Raw genomic sequence first — 16,035 nt, 5'->3', positions numbered from 1 at the left:
CACCATCACGCTAGGGATCGCTGCCTAACCCCAATGTCCCGGCTTGAGAAATCCCCTGCGAGTTGCGAGTCCTTTGGAAGAAACCTGAAACTTCACTACCCACCCTTAAATTAGACGAATGTGCAGAATCAGTACTGGTACTTCTTTCTTGTCTCCCCGGTAGCAGGCGGGCAGTACCTGCTGCCCACGGCGACTGTCCCTCCGCCTCTGGGATCCCCAGAGGGATCAGTTCGTGCCTGTCCAGCTCCTTCCTCAAGAGAGGCGTCAGTGCCCGGTTCTCCGGCCCTGCCGCCCGTGGCTCGGCCCTGGACCCTGCCGGGCACCACGGTCCGTCTCTGCGGGCAGGCGGGGGGAGGCGAGGGACGCGGGCACAGGCACCGCGCCGGGATGGCCCGCCCGGCTCCGCTCTGTGGGGACGGCGCGGGCGGGGCGGGCGCGGACCTCGCGCAGCCGCACGGCGCCGCCAGGGGGCGCTGTGCCCGCGGCCAGCGCGGCGCGTCGGCAGGGGGCGCTCCCGGGCGGCCGCGGAGAGGCGGAGCTGGGGCGGGAGCTCCGCGGCGGCGCCGCAGGCGGAAGCGGCGGCCGCGGCGGTCGCCCCCGGGCGGGGCTGATGCCGGGCGAGGAGAGGTGATGAATATTCATGTCAAGCGCCCGCGGGGGCGGGCCCGGCCGGGCCGGTTAGGTCCGGAGGGCGCCGATGGCGGGGGGCAGCAGCAGCCGCCGCGCGGGGGGCGCCGGGGCCGGCGGGCGGTGAGGACGGACCGGCTGGGCCGGGGCGTGGCGGAGCGGAGGTGGGATGGGACCCCCGAGCTCACTGCCACCCCCCGCGTCTCCCTCCGTTGCAGGGCTGGTTCCCGGCTGGACGGGCTGTTCCTGCGGCGGTTCCTGCGGCTCCTGGCCGTGCTCTTCCCTGGGTGGCCCACTCCGAGCGCCCTCATGTTCCTGACGCTGCTCGGTGTCGCCTTGCTGGGTGAGCCCGGGTGGTGGGGATGGGGGGCTGTGCCCTGCTCCCTGTGGTCACCCACTTTGCCTTGTCACCGCAGTCACATCAATTCCTTCCCCTGCTTGCCTTTCTCCTCCAGAGCAGCTGGTTATTTACCAGGTCGGCGTCATCCCCAGCCAGTACTATGAGGTCCTAGGGAACAAGGACTTCTCCGGATTCAAAACACTGACTGCCGTTGCTGTGACTCTGATCATTGTGAACTCCACGGTAAGACCAGAGGCTCACGTGTCTTGGGAGAGGAAGAGAAAGCTGCCCATGGCCTCTGGCATGATCCTGGTCACAAAGGATTTGAGTCTGCCCATGCCCTGGATCACTAGTACAAACTGCTAGTTTTTATTTTGTTTTGAAAAAATGTTCGTTCTCACTTATCTCTCCCCATCCATCTCTTTGCCCTTGTTCCAGCTAAAAAGTTTCGACCAGTTTATCTGCAACATGATGTACGTGAACTGGAGAAAATCCCTCACTGAATACCTCCACAGCTGCTACTTCCAAGGCCAGGTCTACTACAGCCTGCTCGTGCTGCGTGAGGACATCGATAACCCGTAGGCTGCTGGCAGCTTCTTTCAGTATCTTGCTTGGCTTCTCCTGGGCTGCTGCGCACCTTTTCCTGACTTCTCTTTGTCTCTGGGTAGGGGCTTGAGCCCTAGAAGCTTTTACCATCTAGGCACAAATCTAGACACCCTCTTCTACCCTGGTGGGAGGTGATACCTATTGCTGGGAACTCCTGTGACTGCCGGTCGTGATGGTTTTAGGGGCAGGATGTTTCAGTCGCAAGGAAAGTGGATGCCCATTGGAACAGGGATCTAGTGCTGCTATAAAACATGCTGTCTGCAAACTCAACCCTTGACACTGTGTGATGTTGCAAAGGGCCTGGCTGGACTCAGCAGTGCCTCTCCTTCCCTTCATGCCACTGGTGCATTAGGACAGTCCCTGTTCTGTTTGAACTTCAAACACCAGGATCTGCAGCTGAGCACAGTTCAGTTGTATTTTAGTGGTTTGATAACCCATGGGAGCCAAATTCAGGAAAGGCTTTGTTTTGCACTGTATGAGGGCTGCATTTCCCTTTCCTGTTCCTAGGAAGGAAGTGTCAGTGGTGACTTGAAATATAAGAGGAGGAGATTCAGTCTCCTTGTGGATCCCAGACCCACCCCCAAGAGGTCCCTCTCCAGTTTGCTTTGTGCACTGTCCTGCTTACTGCAGAGCTGTCGATCTGCCTGGGCTGCGCAGCAAAGGTCGAATGCGCTTCCTCACAGCTGTGTGTGGACCTTGGCCTTCCAGCCTGTCCTCGCACACAGGGCACTGCTGTCATAGCTGCGCACTGTGAAGAGCTAAAAATCCTATGTTAGACATCCTGTGAGAGGGCACAGGATCACAAAGTACTCTTAGTTGGAGTGGACCCACATGGATCGTCAAGTCCAACTCTTTAGTGAATAGCCCACACAGGGATTGAACCTGTGGCATTATTAGCACCATGCTTTAACCAGTTGAGCTAATCTCAGTGTAGAATCTCCCTAATTCTTCCCCCTCCAGAATTTAAAGTTGTTATTATTAAATACTAGCTGAAAAACTAGAAATCAAAGGGGAATGTTTTCCAAATAATGTATTGTTATACCATTGTTTTTAGACTCCAAGCTCTCCTCTGCTGGAGTGGGCACCTCTGATCTAGTCACTGCATTGGTGCCATATCCCATCTTGATGGCAAGAGGAGACCATGCCCAGGGTCCTGGGAAAAAATTGCTGTCTTGCAGGGACTCCTAACTCTTGCTAATAGTGGAAACTTCAAGAAACTGAAGCAGCTTCTGCTGCCTGCTGCTACTGGCTGCCTGTCCTTGCTCCTTCATTGCAGAGCAGGGTGGTTTGCGTGGCTGCTGCAAGAAAACATGCTGGGTATCTAAGGGGGAGCAGCAAGCAAGGAGAGAGGTCTCAGCTTGGGTCAAACAGCTCTACGTGTTGGGCAGTAGGTCGTCATTATCAAGCTGATCCACTTCCAGACTGCTGTTGTGTTTACTCCTAATATCATTAAATGTTCATTTCTGATAGTGTTTTCAGTGGCATGGAGTTACAAGGAGAGGTTAAAAAGCATGTTTGTCACCAGGGCATGCAGCACTTCCTAGGCAGTGCAGCACATTGAAGCCAGAAGCTCCTGCATGCCTGTCTTTTTCTTTGGGGACATGAGGGGAATCGGAGGACAGAGGCCCCTCACCACATGATTATTCTACTCAGGTTTATTTTTAACTAAGGGAAATGTTCACATTGTGCAGTGAAATGTAGGAGACAACTGGGTCAGTCTGCCCTGCAGAAAGAGACAGCTCTCATGGCCTTTGCAGACCAAATGTATGGGATTACAGTGGAGTATATCTCATTACACCTTGCTTCTGCTCCAACTTTCAGTCTTACTCTTTAGTGTGATTTTGGTGCCACTGCAAAAATTCTTTTCATCTTGCAATCCCTTGATGAGAGCTTTTTCCCTACACCAGATATTTAGAGAACAAACTAGAGCAAGAGAGACCTCCCATTATGCAGTGCAAACCAAACTGAGTGTTAAATGCATGGAGTCATCCACTTTGAAGGAATGAAGAGTGGGTTCTGAGTGGCATACAAGCACTTGCAGCACCTAGTAGGGCATTTGAGTTGATGCTTTCATGTGTTTCATGTATTTTCATTACATGTTACTTAATAGCTTGTAAAAAGCAATATTCTCCTATGAGACTATAGCACAATTTAAGCTACAATTTTATGGGAATATTACAGTCTGAGGAAAAGGAAAAATGATGCTGCAAGGTCACTTAGGGTGAGAGCTGCCCCAGAATTAAATCCATTGCTGTTCCAGAACTGCAAAAGTGTTAAAAGATGAGTGACTTTGTGGTAGTATCTGCACTGAGACTCTCCAGGAGTCCACCCTTGCTCTTCATTCTGAGCTCCAGCATTAAGTTACGGCCTTTCTACACTGCTAGTGAGGTGAGAAGGCTTGGTGTGCTGCTTCCTGCTCTTGTGGGCTGGGCTGGGTGGAAGCACTTCCTTCTTTGCAACAAAGGAACCAGAGGCACTCCATGCAGGGCCAGGGGATCAGCTCTTGTGAAAGGGTTGCTTTGATGGAAGTGTTTGCAAATATCCAATAGCTGGTGAAGGCCTGGCTTGTGCTGCAGCCTGTCCTCGTGGGTCTGATGGCATCTCAGTCCAGTACTGAAGGTTAGGGGGAGAGTCAGTAGTTTTTCTTAGCATGGGGGTTGTTCCAGGAGAGGAGTAAAGGACAATGATGCAGAGACCTTCAGCACAAGTGTTGAAAATGTTGTTGAAAGTGGAACAAGGGATAAATACAAGGAACAGGTTGAAAGCAATGGCAAGAGTTGTTCTTCCTGGCTGCCATGAAGGCCCTTGGGTGGGTCCTGCTGGGCCATGAAAATGGTCTCCTGTGGGGAATCTGCAGATCCTTCCCAGGTAAGGTTGTTCACCTGCTGCCTGTCCTGTGTTCATGCACTGAAACAGCCTGGTTTGTGCCCTGTGAGGGATTTAGTCCTGGCTCTTGTTTTTGGGCTGGAATGGTGTCAATGGCTCTTTGTGTTGAGCAGGGACCAGCGCATCAGCCAGGATGTGGAGAGGTTCTGCAGGCAGCTCAGCTCCATGGCCAGCAAGCTCGTCATCTCACCCTTCACCCTGGCCTACTACACATACCAGTGCTTTCACAGGTAAGGATGTATCCTGGCCCTGCTTGCACACCTCTTTTCTGTGTTTTTTTTTGGAGCCTGCCACCCACATTACAACTCCCCAGATGGATATTTGTACACATGGGTGATTGGTCTCTATACTCCAAGCAGAACTCTGCCTTGGGGATGCTGGGATGTGCAATGTTGGCCCCCAAACTTCTGTGAAAGCCAAGAGAGGTGACAGCTGAGGGCTCTGATTGCTTGAGCCTAATGGTGCAGGAGTGTCCTTTTGCTTGGATTATTGGCTGACTTCTCTTTCTCTTCTGTAGCACAGGCTGGCTAGGCCCAGTGAGCATCTTTGGGTATTTCATCATAGGGACGATGATTAACAAAGTGTTGATGAGCCCAATTGTGTCTAAACTTGTGCAGCAGGAAAAACTGGAGGGAGATTTCAGGTGAGTCCCAGCAGAGCTGTTTTCATTGCCCCTTGGCAGCTCCTGTGAAAGCTGCATTTTTGTCCCCATTCAGGGCTGTGTATGTAGCTAATTCTCTTGTCTGTGAGTTTCCCCACACTCAGAGAAGGCTACCTGTGCAATGGTGCCTCAGGATCAGTGTACTGAGCCCCTGCCAACCATTCAGTGTGTGTGTCATGGCAGGCAATGCCCTTGGTTCAGTCTCACAGCCCAGTCTTTCCATATGCTCTGTAACTCACCTCCTCCCCCTTGCTTGCAGGGTTGGCTGTGTGTGTAGCAGGGACTTTGTAGCTTTCCCTGGGGCTCAAGGCATCCAGGGACAGCAGCATATGCTGTTGTGGCACAGGGAACCCAGCCCAGGGCAGTTGGCTGTAGTGATTTTGTATGGTGGAGATGCTGGACTAGCAGCAAAGAGTAAGCCCAAGGGCTAAGAAGATGTGCACAGAGAGCAGGATATCAAACAAATGGACCACTGAGCTGGCCCTGAATGATGGCACCTCATATTAAGCCTTGGTCTCTGGTGCCTTTCTGAGCCTGTTGAATGTTTCTGTCAAGAGATGCCTCAAATCACTGCTCTAACATGCAAGATGAGTTTCCTCTAGGAATGGTTTTGGCTACATAATTCACTGAGCATTTGTTCACAATTGTGGTTTTTTTGTTGTACAGGTTCAAGCACATGCAGATTCGTGTCAATGCAGAACCAGCTGCTTTCTACAGGTTAGTTGTGTTAATTTCTTTGTATCCTCAAAAGGATTGTCCCAGTTCAGAGCATCCTTGTAGTGTTCCCATATCCCAAAGGAGCCCAAGTTCTGTTGCTGCAGCTTTCTATCCCTTCCACTGCAGCATCATTCAGCCCTGACACTCGCTTCTTTGCATTCTGTGCATCATCTGCAGAAATAATCCACAGCGATCCACAGCTGGACACAGCTGTCTTTCCTTTGCCTCCGTTCTAACATCCTCAGAGGCAGATACAGATTTGGTGCTGGCTTAGACACCCTTGCTGATGTTTTGCCAGGTCCTTACCTGGAAGATTGCTCAAAGTCTTTTTGCATCTGGTTCTGCTGAGGACTTGTTGCATGTTGCTTCTGGCCGCATCCTGCTGCTGCTTGCCTGCATGTCTTCTGTGGGTGTGCTAGCTGCTACTTGGCCACCTGACCTCTGCTTTGCTCCTCTTGCTCAGTCTGTGCCCTGACCCTCCGTATGCTGTACTGGCGCTCTGAATTTGCTCAATGCCATTCACCCCAGAGCTGAGCACACAATCAGGAGCCTGGCAGCACCTCCCCCATTTAGTGATGCCCTGAAGCCTGTTGAGCTGCTGCTTGGGTCAGCAGGAAGAGGCATGAATTTGGTGTAACTTGTGTTGGGGTGGCAGGAGGTTGTTGCTTCTCTCTTGTCACGAGTCTGCCTTTGCCTTATACATTGTGAAATTGCACTTCCAGGAATTGTAGCACATGTCCTCTCTCCGGTCTTCCCTGCCTGTCATCCTTCATACTATATTGAGCGAGCATTTCAAGTGTTGTGGTGCTGTCCTTACAGTGGTCTGATTCAAAATCACTGATTTCATAACAACTTATATTGACATGCATGAAACTCATTTAAATAACCCAAATCAATCTTGGTTTGCACTGGCAAGTTTGAGTTATTTCTTTGTACTCTGATTCTTAATGGTTGATGATAATTTTTTGTAATGGAAAATATACTGTAATTACATGCCCTTATTTAAGATGCAGTACTTTCCCTCTCAATTTTGATTTTTTTTATTCTATTGCTAAGTAGAAAATGGAAAGTGGAATATTGTACCAGAAAACAGAATGTTTTGGTTCAGTACAATTTTTTAGTAGGAAAGCTTCATTTTGTGTGAAACTAGAACTTGGCTGAGTCACACACAACCAGGCATTTTCATGGTATGCATCATAATTGAAAATAAAGGAATTTTTTAAAAGGTTGCATTCCTAGAATCCTGCAAGAGGAGGAGCATATGGTGAGTGGCTGGTTTTGATTGCTCAACTTCTCTAGCATGTGATCTTGTCCTCTTAAGACTGTCTAAACATTGCTTTGGTAAAGGAAGAAACAGAAGCAGAGCACTGCCACCTTTTTACTTCTTTTGTTACTAAGTCCTTGGCAAACCTGCTTTAAAGCAAAGTGAATGGGAGGAAAAGAGGAAACCAATACAGCAATCTCTCCTCATCTGCAACAGAATAATAGCTCTAGAACAAAGGTCCCCAATTCCTTTCTCACCTTTAATTCCTGGTGTCAAGCCTTTCTCCTTTCCTAATACAGGGAAAGCAAAGACTGCTGCTCAGTAGTTACCCGAGATGTGTTATAAGGCAGTAAAGCCAAACTGAATTCTAACCAGGTGCATTTTTGAGAAAGAAAATGTACTTTTCTATGAACTGAGAATCTTCAGAAATGAGACCTCAAAAATCTTATTTTGGATGTTTTTGTGCTGCATCTGGCTTTATCTTCTTGGGCTGTAGTTACTCCACTGCTGCATAGATTGTGTGTAGTGGGCACGATCCTCTGCTGGATGTCAGGAGCAATAGGTGCTATGGCAGGTGGGAGACTGAAATGAGATGCGGAGCGCTCTCTGCATTTTGCCACCTGAGGGCAGCCCAGGCCTTGCAGAGCAGCAGAAGGAGCTGTCACACTTGCTTGAAGGTGGTGGTTTAGGAGATGTCTCCTTGCTCCTGGCTCAGCCTGGCCATTGGAGCATCACCACTAACTTGTGTGGTGGGTGACCTGATGGAGATAGCCCTGGGAAGGGGGAAGTTGTGGAGCTGGAGTAGCCGTACTGGGGGTTGCACTGCTCAGGACTTGCCTTTGTCCTCTTCTTGTGGAGTGGGAAAAATGGGAAGAGGTGGGCTAAGGCTCCTGGCCATGCAGGCCATGTGGGCTGCTTATCACCCCCTGGACTCTCCTCTACCCTCTCCTTTCTGGGTCCAGCTGTGTAGCAGTGCCATCTCTCTTTTCCAACCAGGCTGTACTTGGGAACTGTGTTTGACCTTGGGTGTACATTGCTTCAGGCTGGAGCCTTGCTGACAGTGTCTGGCCTGGCTTTACCTGCTCCTGCTGCAACAGCAGCAGCCATGGGCTCTGGGAGAGATTTGTAGGACTGCTTGCTTCAGCCAGAGTTCCTTGATGATACCCTTCAGGAAGGCAGTCCTGGCTGTTCAGTTCCTGGTCAATAAAGAGCTTGTTAGTCAGAGGCAAAGGTGCCAGGCCCGTTCAAAGCTTCAGTTTTAAAGCGTGTGGTGCTAGGATGTCTGTGGCATGTTGCAATGTTACTTTTACAGGGCTGGGCGAGTGGAGCACATGCGCACAAACCGGAGGCTGCAGAGCCTGCTGAAGACCCAGAGAGAGCTGATAGGCAAGGAGCTGTGGCTATACAGTGAGTGGGCACACTGGGGGCTGAAGTGGGATGTGTGGTAACTCCCACTTGTGGGAAACTCTACTGGTAGAGCAGTTGGGTGGGTGCTGTGTTTTCTTCTGCCTCTTGCTGGTCTGTGAAAGCCCTGAGGGTGAACAGAGGGTGCCTCCTGCAGTGCTAAATAGGAATCCTGTTGTGTAAAAGCCTTGTAGAGAGGCAAAGTTGTGGAGGACCCAGAATCTGGCTTTTTGTGGTGCAGGTGTTCACACACCAAGAGGGAAGGGCTTGAGCTTTGGTCACTGTATATGTTGTTGGGAGCTGTGGAAGCTTCTTTCCTATAAAGCCTGTACCTTAAGCATAGCTGTCCCCTGAAAATATTCCTTCTCCCTTTTTCACTGAGTCCAAGGTCCAGGTTTTTTCTTTAAATGACCCCTATAAAGACAGCTCTTCCTGATCTCAGCAGCACAGCGAGCTTCTGAGCAGTGTAATGGAGGAAGAAATCCTGAACAGAAGTGTCTGTGAGAATTTGGAATCTTAAGTCTGTTTGTTCCCAAGACACACTTCATGGCGAACTGTCTCACCCCAGAGCTTCCTTTTTGCCCCTCCTTCCTGTTCACTGTGAATCAGTCAGGCCCCTGAAGCATAGCAACAAGCGGGCAAAGTGGCTTTTGCCCCACAGTAGTCCCTGAACTGTGTGTCTGGATGATGATTCTCTGCTCAGGGGCCTGCCCCAAAGTGCTCTTTGCTTGGCAAAAGCATTTTCACCCTGGTGCTTGTGCTATCCTGCAAAATGGGTTTTTCTGCTCTGGGTCATCATAAAGGGCCGAGGCAAGAACACGGCTCTTCCTCTGACTGGGCTCAGGGTCAGCACTTGGGCCTGGCTGGGACAGAGGTTTCTACTTTAACTTACTGTCTTCTTTCAATGTGCTTGTGCCTAGTTGGGATCAACACCTTTGATTATCTGGGCAGCATCCTGAGCTACGTGGTCATTGCCATTCCCATCTTTTCTGGTGTCTACGGCGACCTGAGTCCTACAGAGCTCAGTGCCCTTGTCAGCAAGGTGAGCTAAGGGTAATTTCTGTGACCCCATTGTGGAGGGTGGGCAGGCACTGAGGATGGAGGGTGAGCAGGGACTGAGGATGGAGGTTTCATGTGGTGCTGGTGGCTCTGGGGCTAGATAACCTGCAGCACTTGATCTTCAGGTTAGACTGTCCCAGCTCACAATGCTATGGAAACGGGAGCTTGTAGCCAGCTGGTATGTGATTAACTTGGCCGTGAGAACTGTCAAGGACACATTTACGTAAGTGTTTCCTGGCTCAGACTTCTGTCTCTAAAAAAACTCAGGAGGTCAGAAAGCCTCTGGTTTCAAGCAGTGCAGGTGGAGATGAGGTCTGTACAGTGCTGGGTTATGCTCTGGGCTACTGCCTGTGGTGAGCCTTGCCACCAGTGAGGCTGAGCTGGCTTGTATTCACCTTCCTGACCTGACTCTTTACAGATACTCAAAACTGGCTTGTGATAGAGAATGCAGAGCTAAAAATAGCTAAGTGGGCACTGCAGGCTGAGACACCCTGCTCTGAGCCATATACGGTACTGAGGCAGGGGTGTGGTGTAGATCTGTGTGACTTGGGCAAGCATGCTGGGCCCTAGGCAGGCCATCAGGCACTCTGCAAACATCATCCCTGGGTGACAGGACGTGTGTCTATCTGGCAAAAACTGCTGCACTGAGCAGGGAAGTCCTGCTTCTTTCAAATGTGGTCATCTTCACTCCCATCATGCTGCGTGACTTCACCACTCCTCATTCATCTTGCTGAGACAGCTGATGTGGCCCAATATGTGGACTCCTTGGCTGCCTCCTTGCAGTCACGGAATAAGGGTCAGGGCCCCAGCTCAGCACTGACCCTTACTCTGCCATGTGATTTCTCCCCAGAATGCCTTTGTTTCCATCTACCTCATTGGCTGCTTCAGCCAGCTCATAGATCTCTCCAGCACTGTTACTGATGTAGCTGGCTACACACACAGGTGAGCTTATCGGTGGGCACATCTCTGGAGGAAAGGGCAGTGCAGAACAAGACTCTGCCCAGGTCTGTGCTAAAAAAAAAACAACAACAAAAAGCAGTTGTTCATGTGCAAGCATGGGCAAGTTTGGATATTGTGAGGAGGTGCTGGAGTTGTCCCTGGCTTTCATGCAACCTCTTGTCTAGGATTGGTGAACTGCAGGAGACCTTGCTGAGCCTTGGCAGAAAAAAAAATGACAACTACTCAGAAGCCAAAACCAGTTGGGATTTGGACAGGTGAGTTGCCTCTCAGCAACTGGCTGGCTTGCAGCTTACGTGCCAGCTTACGTGCCAGTGCCAGCAACGTGCCCTACGTTGCCATGGGAGGGAGGTGGCCCTTGGTGTCACAGTCTGTTGCATGCATTTGGTTGGAGCAGGCAGTGCTCATTGTCAATTGTCATTCCCAGGGTGTGTAGGGCAGGGCTACTGTCACAGAGGCACAGGAGGTCTAAGGTGCCTGATTTTTGCCAATCTCAGCATGGTCACTTACCCCCGTATCTCTTGTTCTTTGTCTTGGTGGTGGCCCAGCAGCCATTCTGGGGAGGACCCAGTGCCAAGGGACACAGCTTTCCTTCTGGAGCGAGTGACACTCTCAGTGCCATCCTCTGGCAAGCTGCTCATCAAGGACTTGAGCCTCAGGGTCTCTCAAGGAAACAGTGTGATGATTGTGGGAAACACTGGTACAGGGAAGACATCTCTCCTGAGGGTCCTCGGAGGACTCTGGGAGAGCACACGGGGTAAGGACTGCTACTTGCCTCAGCCACCTTCTTCTCAACCAAGGCTACCCTGAGTTCGCGAGGTGGCAGTATGGCAGTTTGTGAGGCCAGTGCCACCATGTGATGGTGAATGTGTCACTGATACACTGATTTGAGCCACCCATCTCTTGTCACAATCTCTAGCCCTTATTGCTGCTTTGCTCTGTGTTGCAAACACACTTTTGTGGGGACTCGTTGGCTACTTCATGGGACAGTACTACACAGGGCAGTGGGCAGTTTTTCCTGCCTGAAACTGCAGATGTGATGAGTGTCTCTGTGCAGGGAGCATCAGGATGCTGACCTGCTTTGGCCCCCGAGGAGTGGTGTTCCTACCGCAGAGGCCCTTCTTCACTGATGGAAGCCTGCGTGAGCAGGTGAGCCCAGGGTCTGTCTTTGCTCTGGCCTCAGCTGTGCTCCCAGCTGTGGTCACGCCCCGCAGACCTGTGGGGTGCAGACAGGCCTGCAACAGGGAGGATACCTGTGGCTGCTCCTTCCCTTGTGCCTGAGTTATTGCATCTCTGATGGACAGTGTCCAGCTCCTTCAAACATAGTTTCTTTTGCTCTGTTAAACAGGTGATCTATCCCCTGAAGGAGATCTATCCACTTTCAGGTTTGTGAAAATCCATTAGAGCAATTAACCAACGCTGTGGTAGTGCCTCACTGTCCTGTACCCAGTGCAGCTTCTTCCCTGCTGTAACCCATCAGGAACACTCATCCATTTTGCTTTTGTTGCTCTGGTGTTCCCTAGAAGATTAGTATGTGTTAAGGTCAATTCTGTGTCCCCTTCCTTTTGTGAGGGAGCATACTCACTTGATAAGAACTTGTTCTCTTTGTATAATGACGACAAGCTGGCCATGCTCTTCCTGCTGTGCTAGACATGATATATGTTGCTGTTGGGATACATCTGATTTTTGTTACAGCCTGACTTTTGGCAAGCCATGTTTGCCTCAATCTTATTTTCCATCCATCTCTGTCTTTTACTTCTATGCTTTTTCAAAATGATGTCCCAGGGCTTTGCACACTGTTGTGGTCAGAAGATATGGATCCTTTCTCTACCCTACCCTCTTCCAAAGCCAGACCATGTGTGGTCTGCTGTAGCTTGGGAGTCACAATCTTGCTGAGAGTAACTACAGCCCTCAGCTACTGTTGTGGCTCTCCAGCAGCTTCAGAGAGGTCCATGGCAGATGCACAGCCCTTCCTCTCAACTTCCATAGATGCTAACTGTAAGTTAGCATACTACATACTGACTGTATGTAAGTGCATGTTCTGCTCCACAGCTGACTCACCTTGAGGTATTTCTCTTCCATATAGGGTCCTTTTGCTGGCCCTTACCTGAACCCCGTTCCCATGACCCCACTACAATGACTCCACTATTTGTAGTGTGCAGTCTGAGCTCTAAGAGAGCAACTGTTGGGCAGGGCTTGGAAGTTGAAGCCTGCATCCTTGTGTTCTGGCTGTGGCCATGAACTGAGGCAAATTTCAGGTGTATCTGTGGGTCCCAGCTACCTCTTGGTATGCTGCTCACAGGCATGGTTAACACTTTCAAGGAAGGTCAGTCTTAGGGGCTATCTCTGCCAAAGCTCAGGATCTGGTATAACTAAGTGGTCAGGTCAACTACCTTGAGCCTCAGGAGATATTCCAGTTCCTCCCTCCTGCCTCACCAACTCCTTCATTCAGCAGTGGCCTCAGCACACACTGCCTCTCCTTATGCTGTATGGCTTTTTCCCTAGGGTCTGCAGATGATGAGAGGATTGTGCGATTCCTAGAGCTGGCTGGGCTGGTGAGTCGCTGATAGTGCTGCTGCCTTCTTTCCCGGTGCCACCAGTGAGGGAAGAAGGCATGATTTTTTGTGGCAGCACAGCATGATTTTTGTGCTGAACTTATGTGGGGACATTGTCTGTGCCTGGGGCACAACTGTCTATGGGACAGAAAGAGGAGGAGAAATATGGTACAACTTCAGCTCAGGTGGGAAAAGGGAGACTGGCAAAAAGTGGGTGGTTATGCTCAGGGCTATAGGCTGACAGGGTTGGGGACTGTGTTCACAAGTCTGCTGTGCTCTCTGTAGACTGATTTGCTGGCAAGGGCTGGAGGACTGGATGAACAGGTGGACTGGAACTGGTAAGGGAGCCCACTGTCTGTGTGTATTTGGGTGATTTCTGAGTGGGGGACACTTCTAAGCAGATGCACATTGCTGCTGGATTTATCTGTGTCCATCTATTTTCTCTGAGATGTGGACACTACACAGGAACAAAGCCTTCATGGCCCAAGCATCTATGCCAGCAATCACCAGCTGCGGTGTTCTGCAGGCAGCTGTGTACGGGGGTGCAGAGCCAGTCCCAGTATGGAGGGGGGCACAAGGGACACACAAGGACAGTTTGCTGGTCTCCAATATCAGAAGCCATAAGATTTTCAGCGAACAAGCTGTGTTTCTTGAGGAAGGTGTTGAATCTCGACCCTGCTGCAGGTATGACATCCTGTCCCCAGGGGAGATGCAGAGGCTCTCATTTGCACGGCTCTTCTACCTCCAGCCAAAATATGCAGGTAAGTGATTGACTACAAAAGAGGGGAGAAAAAAACACAAGGCCTTTGGTGTATAGAGAAGCTGGTACAGAGACAGTTTGTGAAATCCCTTTTGTGCTAGGACATGCTTTGTCTTGGCCATTATTTTAGCAGCATAGCACACAGAGGATTCATTTGTGAAATGTGAAAACGTTTCATTATCTGTGTGGACAGTGGTAAATCAAAGAGGCTGTACATAAGACATTTTCTTCTTGGGGAGCTGATGATTAATGTTCATGGTTGATGTCTAATGGCACCAGAAGAAGAACTCTGTCAGCCTGCTCACCAGTCGCTATGCAAAGAAGTGCCTGTGTTGGGGAGTGTGGCAGCAGCTGTCTTATCTGAAGCTCTCGAGCATCTGTACTGTTGTGGGGCAATATGGAAGGTTTAGCCCTGATGTGGCAAGGCAAGGAGCAGTGGGAGAAAGTCCTGAGAGACCACAGAAGCATCTGTGATTAGCTAATGGGGCCAATTCCTTAGGCTCTGCTGGGGCTTGAGCTGTTGGAGGACTTGCCATGAGGGCCAGGTTGGATGTGGGTGAACAGAGCCAGTTTCAGTAGCAGGTAGCTACATGTAAGTACCTCTCTTTCCCCTGAAGCCTGTAGCACAGCTAAGTGATGTCTGGGCAGAAGGAACCTGTGGATGGCAAACTAAAAGCTGTAGAGATTATTTGAATTTATTTGCTCCAGGTCTGTAGTATTTACCCTTAATAGTCAGGAAGGTGCCACAGGCCATCCTGCCTGCTCCATGTAGGGTCTGTGCTGGAAGAGTACACTGACTTGGCACTCTGGCACATGATCTGCCTGGAGAAGGTCATGTCTTGGCTGGTCATGTCTGCCGTGATGGGGATGAGGCAGTGGTGGGCAGCTGTTGAGGGACAGGAATGAGGTGAACGGTGTGGTTTGGATGGATTCAAGTACTTGAGGGGAAAGACAGCTTTCCTAGTTGCCTGACACCAGCTGTGCCAGAGGAATACCAGAGTCCTTAGGTTTCTCCTCACTTGCCTTCTGCAGATGCTCTTGGTGAGTTAATATGTGAAATGTTCTTGGGAGTTGCTGTTCTTGCCTACAGGAGATGTCTGGTTGGGAGAGGATTTGTGGAGCTTATGGCTTTTCTTTCAGTGTTAGATGAAGCTACCAGCGCCTTGACAGAAGAGGTGGAGCATGAACTGTACCGTATGTGCCTTCAGCTGGGCATGACACTGATCAGTGTGGGACACAGACCCAGCCTGGAAAAGGTGAGACAAGGAGGCAGCACTCCATGCCTCCCTTGCGGTGGTGAGGTAGAGAGGGTCTCTGGCAAACAGAGGGGAGTGACTAAGGCTGGAGGACCTCACTGTGGGTGGGCCATGCCCTTGTAGAGACATCCCTCAATGTGCTTTGAATTGCAGTTCCACAGCTGGATTTTGAAACTTCATGGGGAGGGAAGATGGGAGCTCACTCGATGTGAGAAGATGAAGCGGCTCCCCTCTGAGGAAGGACACTGAAGAACATGCCCTTGTCTGGCCAGCCACAGAACCTGCACATGTGTGGAAGAGCTCTCAATAGCAGACATGGAGCTGCCAAGGCAGCAGCTGTGTCAAACAGGGCAAGACCAGTTCTGGATTTTGCTAAAGGACACAGAGTATGTCTGAACTCATGGTGTGGAGTTCTGCCAAGAGTAGACAACTATGCCACTCTTCTCCCAGCCTCCTTCTACCTCCCTGGCTCTCACAAGAGAAAGGAGCTGAGCTCCTAGGCCACCCTGAGAGAAGATGTTGCCTCATGGGTCTTGTAGAAACAACAGCCAGAGAAACCTCCACTTTGTCTGGAATACATTGGTGTGAGGCTAGAAGGCAGCCTGCTTTTCTGCCCTCTGTGCCTTGTGAGGAGCTCTGTCTTTGATACACAGCTCTGCAGAACAGATTTAGGTACCTTGTGGCTCTGTTGAGAATTGTGTTTTCCAGCAGGAGACAAGGGGAGGAGAATGCTAGCACAGGGCATATCTCTGCTCTCTTTATAACACAAAGCTACAGGGGAAAGGAACATTTTTGTATTAAAATCTGGGGCCTGTTTTCAAACTGGTTTTATGGAGAAGAGTCAATATTCGTTAACTGGACTGTTGCGTGTTTTCTTCCTGGGGTTTGCTTTGGAGGAGATGCTTGTATATTGGCAATAGTCCTGGACAAGACTATTGCAAAA

General features: G+C 50.5%; 1 protein-coding gene across 7 annotated transcripts; it reads left to right on the top strand.

Annotated features, from left to right (window-relative positions):
• Positions 1-530: 530 nt before the first annotated feature.
• ABCD4 (ATP binding cassette subfamily D member 4) lies at positions 531-15,947 on the top strand. Of its 7 annotated transcripts, none has more exons than XM_038138361.1 (19): positions 531-627; positions 846-970; positions 1,083-1,210; positions 1,406-1,545; positions 4,573-4,689; positions 4,977-5,102; positions 5,787-5,837; positions 8,414-8,508; positions 9,426-9,547; positions 10,415-10,506; positions 10,689-10,778; positions 11,070-11,278; positions 11,579-11,670; positions 11,870-11,906; positions 13,027-13,076; positions 13,362-13,414; positions 13,761-13,837; positions 14,977-15,092; positions 15,246-15,947. In XM_038138361.1, the coding sequence occupies exons 1-19, from the start codon at positions 611-613 to the stop codon at positions 15,339-15,341; spliced, it is 1,833 nt and encodes a 610-aa protein (XP_037994289.1). In that variant the 5' UTR covers positions 531-610; the 3' UTR covers positions 15,342-15,947. The 7 variants fall into 7 exon arrangements, 6 of the variants coding, with proteins under 6 accessions (XP_037994289.1, XP_037994288.1, XP_037994287.1 ...); XM_038138360.1 differs by lacking the exon at positions 531-627 and adding an exon at positions 697-750 and having other exon boundaries at positions 11,073-11,278; XM_038138359.1 differs by lacking the exon at positions 531-627 and adding an exon at positions 697-750.
• The last annotated feature ends 88 nt before the right edge of the window (positions 15,948-16,035 follow it).

This window comes from Motacilla alba, chromosome 5 (genome assembly GCF_015832195.1).
Source record: "Motacilla alba alba isolate MOTALB_02 chromosome 5, Motacilla_alba_V1.0_pri, whole genome shotgun sequence".
In the NCBI taxonomy this organism is placed as follows: domain Eukaryota; kingdom Metazoa; phylum Chordata; class Aves; order Passeriformes; family Motacillidae; genus Motacilla; species Motacilla alba.
The sequence above is the reverse complement of the archived record's forward strand: the minus strand, read 5'-3'. Positions and strand labels throughout refer to the sequence as shown.

Bases quoted from the DNA above. Each gene is read 5' to 3' on its own strand.
- ABCD4 (XM_038138359.1), top strand. From the start codon at position 698: ATGGCGGGGGGCAGCAGCAGCCGCCGCGCGGGGGGCGCCGGGGCCGGC. The intron at 751-845 runs GTGAGGACGGAC...CCTCCGTTGCAG, and splicing joins GGCGCCGGGGCCGGCGGGCG to GGCTGGTTCCCGGCTGGACG. The intron at 9,548-10,414 runs GTGAGCTAAGGG...ATTTCTCCCCAG, and splicing joins TCAGTGCCCTTGTCAGCAAG to AATGCCTTTGTTTCCATCTA.